The sequence below is a fragment of the Oncorhynchus keta genome, chromosome 14, assembly GCF_023373465.1.
Source record: "Oncorhynchus keta strain PuntledgeMale-10-30-2019 chromosome 14, Oket_V2, whole genome shotgun sequence".
Taxonomy (NCBI): domain Eukaryota; kingdom Metazoa; phylum Chordata; class Actinopteri; order Salmoniformes; family Salmonidae; genus Oncorhynchus; species Oncorhynchus keta.
The window spans coordinates 5,596,808-5,601,751 of NC_068434.1; the positions used below are offsets into that span (position 1 = coordinate 5,596,808).

The following is a 4,944-nucleotide window of genomic DNA, read 5'->3' on the forward strand; positions in this document are numbered from 1 at the left end:
GTAGGGTTAGGTTGTGGTAAGGTTAGGGTAGGGTTAGGTTGTGGTAAGGTTAGGGTTAGGTTGTGGTAAGGTTAGGGTTAGGTTGTGGTAAGGTTAGGGTTAGGTTGTGGTAAGGTTAGGGTTAGGTTGTGGTAAGGTTAGGGTTAGGTTAAGGTCTGGTTTGATAACTTCTTTATTCATCTTCATATTGTTTTCACATTGCTGACATGTGGTCCTTCTGTGGCTCAGTTGGTAGAGCATGGCGCTTGTAACGCCAGGGTAGTGGGTTCGATTCCCGGGACCACCCATACGTAGAATGTATGCACACATGACTAAGTCGCTTTGGATAAGTCGCTTTGGATAAAGTAAGTCGCTTTGAGTAAGTCGCTTTGGATAAAAGCGTCAGCTAAATGGCATATATTATTATATTATTATTATTATTATTTTCCGACGGTGTTTCAAATGTTATTTTAACATTTTATTCTTATTTTTTTAACATTTGTTTTCAGAAATTCTGGGAGATGGCGAAGCGGGTCAGCGAGTTCATGGTTTGGAAGAAGGTGGAGTGTCCGTTTGAGAAGGACCGTAAAATCCTCCAGTACTTGCTTACCGCACCAGTTTTCAGCGAGGACAGTATGTACAACCCCTCACAACCCCCAACCATACAGGTTATTTTACACAAGTTCAATGTACTGATGCCATGGTGTCTTTATACTCTTTATCTCTCTCTCTCTCTCTCTCTCTCTCTCTCTCTCTCTCTCTCTCTCTCTCTCTCTCTCTCTCTCTCTCTCTCTCTCTCTCTCTCTCTCTCTCTCTCTCTCTCCTCTCTCTGTTTCTCTCTCTTTGTTTCTCTCTGTTTCTCTCTGTCTCTCTCTCTCTCTCTCTCTCTCTCTCTCTCTCTCTCTCTCTCTCTCTGTCTCTCTCTCTCTGTCTCTCTCTCTCTGTCTCTCTCTCTCTGTCTCTCTCTCTCTCTCTCTCTCTCTCTCTCTCTCTCTCTCTCTCTCTCTCTCTCTCTCTCTCTCTCTCTCTGTCTCTCTGTCTCTCTCTCTCTCTCTCTCTCTCTCTCTCTCTCTCTCTCTCTCTCTCTCTCTCTCTCTCTCTCTCTCTCTCTCTCTCTCTCTGTCTCTCTCTGTCTCTCTGTCTCTCTGTCTCTCTCTGTCTCTCTCTGTCTCTCTCTGTCTCTCTCTGTCTCTCTCTGTCTCTCTCTCTCTGTCTCTCTCTCTCTGTCTCTCTCTCTCTGTCTCTCTCCCTCTGTCTCTCTCTCTCTCTCTCTCTCTCTCTCTCTCTCTCTCTCTCTCTCTCTCTCTCTCTCTCTCTCTCTCTCTCTCTCTCTCCCTCTCTCTCTCTGTCTCTCTCTGTCTCTCTCTCTGTCTCTCTCTGTCTCTCTCTCTCTCTCTCTCTCTCTCTCAGCTCTGTATCTGGCCTCTTATGAGAGTGAAGGCCCTGAGAACCACATGGAGAAGGACAGATGGAAGTCTCTGAGGTGTGTGTACCCCCCCTCCCCGTGGTGTTTGTATGTGTGTTCCCTGGGGGTCAGCTTCATTCGTCACAGTTGTCACCCACCCTCGTCGACCAACAGGGGGGGGGGGTGGGGTGGGGGGGGGGTACATGCTCATCCGCCCACTAGTCAATAACTCTCTCACACACACTGTGTTTTCACACACACGCTGACCCGTCCACTAGTCAATAACACACACACACACACACACACACACACACACACACACACACACACACACACACACACACACACACACACACACACACACACACACACACACACACACACACACACACACACACACACACACACACACAGTGTTCTCCCCCATACACACAAAGTAATGTCATGCCATCGGTGCTGGGAGTGTAATATGTATCTCAGACATGATGGAGGAAGATTCATTCATCTTTCATTCGTCAGTCAGTTCGCCAGCCAGTCAGTCAGTCAGTCAGTCAGCCCGTCAGACAGTGCAGTGCTGAAGACCTGTCTGACGGCTCGATGACAGAAACATTGACATGCTAACCACATGGATTGTTCAGTAGACCTACTCATTACCCCCCCATTTATTTTTACCTCACTATCACAAAATCATGATAATAAAATAAAATAATACAAAATAATAATAATGAATGTGCAAACAATTGGCTCACAACAAATACCTAAATCATCTTTCGCAGGTGATATGTCTTCTATTGTGTGTATATACAGTGGGGCAAAAAAGTATTTAGTCAGTCACCAATTGTGCAAGTTCTCCCACTTAAAAAGATGAGAGAGGCCTGTGTTTTTCATCATAGGTACACTTCAACTATGACAGACAAAATGAGAAAAACAATCCAGAAAATCACATTGTAGGATTTTTAATGAATTAATTTGCAAATTATGGTGGAAAATAAGTAATAAGTATTATATATATATATTACAGTATATCTGACTGAGCCCCGACCTGAATGCGTACCATCCATCCAGCTAGTCCTCTTGCAGTGAGTGGCTGGTCCTGGCTGGTTAGGCTGGTCCTGGCTGGTCCTGGCTGGTTAGGCTGGTCCTGGCTGGTTAGGCTGGTCCTGGCTGGTTGGGCTGGTCCTGGCTGGTCCTGCCTGGTTAGGCTGGTCCTGGCTCCAGTGAGGTGAGATGGGCTGGGCGAATCCACCTGTCTGTTTGTGTGCTGTCACGTTTCTCTGATAGCCATCTGGCCAGGCTGGTGTTGTTTGTCTCCCTTCCCCACTGCGACAGAACCTGTTACATTACTTCAGACTGGCCGTGTCAGCACAGCGTGCCTCTGGCTCGCCCACGCAGAGACACACACACACACACACTTGCCTCTATCCCCACTGCTGATAAGCCTGGAGTTTGGCTAAGAGCCTCTAGCCCAGCAATGTGCTTTATGGCTGTTCCAGGCCTGGGAAGGGGTTGGGGTTATTAACCTTCTCTAAGTAGACACACGGAACAGACAGTGTTGTATTGATTTATGCTATTGTAGCAGTAGTACATAGAAGAATCATTGTCTTTTGTTCAGTGTGGTTTTATATTATCCTCAGAGCCCAGGGAGCTGACTAAGACCCAGTCAGCCAGTCAGTTAGCCAGCCAGTCAGTAAGCCAGCCAGTCAGTAAGCCAGTCAGTTAGCCAGCCAGTCAGTAAGCCAGTCAGTTAGCCAGCCAGTCAGTCAGTTAGCCAGCCAGTCAGTCAGTTAGCCAGCCAGTCAGTAAGCCAGCCAGTCAGTAAGCCAGTCAGTTAGCCAGCCAGTCAGTAAGCCAGTCAGTTAGTCAGCCAGTCAGTAAGCCAGTCAGTTAGCCAGCCAGTCAGTAAGCCAGCCAGTCAGTCAGTTAGCCAGCCAGTCAGTCAGTTAGCTAGCCAGTCAGCCAGTCAGTTAGCCAGCCAGTCAGTTAGCCAGCCAGTCAGTTAGTCAGTCAGTTAGCCAGCCAGCCAGTTAGCCAGCCAGTCAGTCAGTCAGCCAGCCAGTCAGCCAGTCAGTTAGCCAGCCAGTCATTTAGCCAGTCAGTCAGTCAGTTAGCCAGCCAGTCAGTCAGTTAGCCAGCCAGTCATTTAGCCAGTCAGCCAGTCAGTTAGCCAGCCAGTCATTTAGCCAGTCAGTCAGTCAGTTAGCCAGCCAGTCAGTCAGTTAGCCAGCCAGTCAGTAAGCCAGCCAGTCAGTAAGCCAGTCAGTTAGCCAGCCAGTCAGTAAGCCAGTCAGTTAGTCAGCCAGTCAGTAAGCCATCAGACAGCCAGCCAGTCAGTAAGCCAGCCAGTCAGTCAGTTAGCCAGCCAGTCAGTCAGCACTATTCAGCCAGTCAGCCAGTCAGTTAGCCAGCCAGTCAGTTAGCCAGCCAGTCAGTTAGTCAGTCAGTTAGCCAGCCAGCCAGTTAGCCAGCCAGTCAGTCAGTCAGCCAGCCAGTCAGCCAGTCAGTTAGCCAGCCAGTCATTTAGCCAGTCAGTCAGTCAGTTAGCCAGCCAGTCAGTCAGTAGCCAGCCAGTCATTTAGCCAGTCAGCCAGTCAGTTAGCCAGCCAGTCATTTAGCCAGTCAGTCAGTCAGTTAGCCAGCCAGTCAGTCAGTTAGCCAGCCAGTCATTTAGCCAGTCCGCCAGTCAGCCAGCCAGTCAGCCAGTCAGTTAGCCAGCCAGTCATTTAGCCAGCCAGTCAGCCAGTCAGTCAGCCAGTCAGTTAGCCAGTCAGCCAGGTAGCCATTACTACTACAATACATAGATAAATACCTGTTAGATGTCTTGCTAATAGATGTTGTCTTTTCTCTCTCTTCCCCCCAGGTCCACTCTGCTAAGTAGAGTCTAGAGCTTCTGAACAGAACCATGTTAAACCCATCTGACAACCAAGCCTTACCCTGCGGTGATGTCCGAATAACAGTGTCCCTGGCCTGAAGGGAAACAACCATCTGAACTGCACTATTCAGCAGGATCTTCTTCTGTTCCGCAGTCAAGGATTTATAGCTAAGAATCCCTCCAGTTGATTGGCTCTTCCTTCACGCTACGTTTCCAAGGACAGCTTTTTATTTTTTTCATCTCTTTTGTATGAATTTTTGTAGCCTTTTATTAAAGACGTTACGACCATCACGACTGAGAAGAGGGTGAAATGACCATGTATTCAGGGGAGGGACCCAGGGGGGACCCGGAGGGTGGGTACCAGGGAGATGCTTTTTGTTGTTGTCCTTTTGTCGTCTGCTGAAAACCTTTTTTTCTTTTTTCTTTTGTTGTTGAAACGCACCATGTATTCAGGGTGAAACGCACCATGTATTCAGGGTGAAATGCACCATGTATTCAGGGTGAAATGCACCATGTATTCAGGGTGAAATGCACCATGTATTCAGGGTGAAATGCACCATGTATTCAGGGTGAAATGCACCATGTATTCAGGGTGAAATGCACCATGTATTCAGGGTGAAATGCACTATGTATTCAGGGTGAAATGCACCATGTATTCAGGGTGAAACACACCATGTATTCAGGGTGAAAT

The 4,944-nt window shown here is 47.9% G+C and overlaps 1 protein-coding gene across 2 annotated transcripts in view; it reads left to right on the plus strand.

Annotated features, from left to right (window-relative positions):
• LOC118377301 (ras-GEF domain-containing family member 1B-A-like) overlaps positions 1 to 4,549 on the plus strand; it is a 146,154-nt gene extending 141,605 nt beyond the window's left edge. For both annotated transcript variants that reach the window (XM_052460856.1, XM_052460855.1), the window contains exons 12-14: positions 489 to 612; positions 1,390 to 1,462; positions 4,242 to 4,549. In XM_052460856.1, coding sequence (XP_052316816.1) covers positions 489 to 612; positions 1,390 to 1,462; positions 4,242 to 4,266 — 222 coding nt within the window. In that variant the 3' untranslated portion in view covers positions 4,267 to 4,549. The remainder of the gene's footprint in view (positions 1 to 488; positions 613 to 1,389; positions 1,463 to 4,241) is intronic.
• The last annotated feature ends 395 nt before the right edge of the window (positions 4,550 to 4,944 follow it).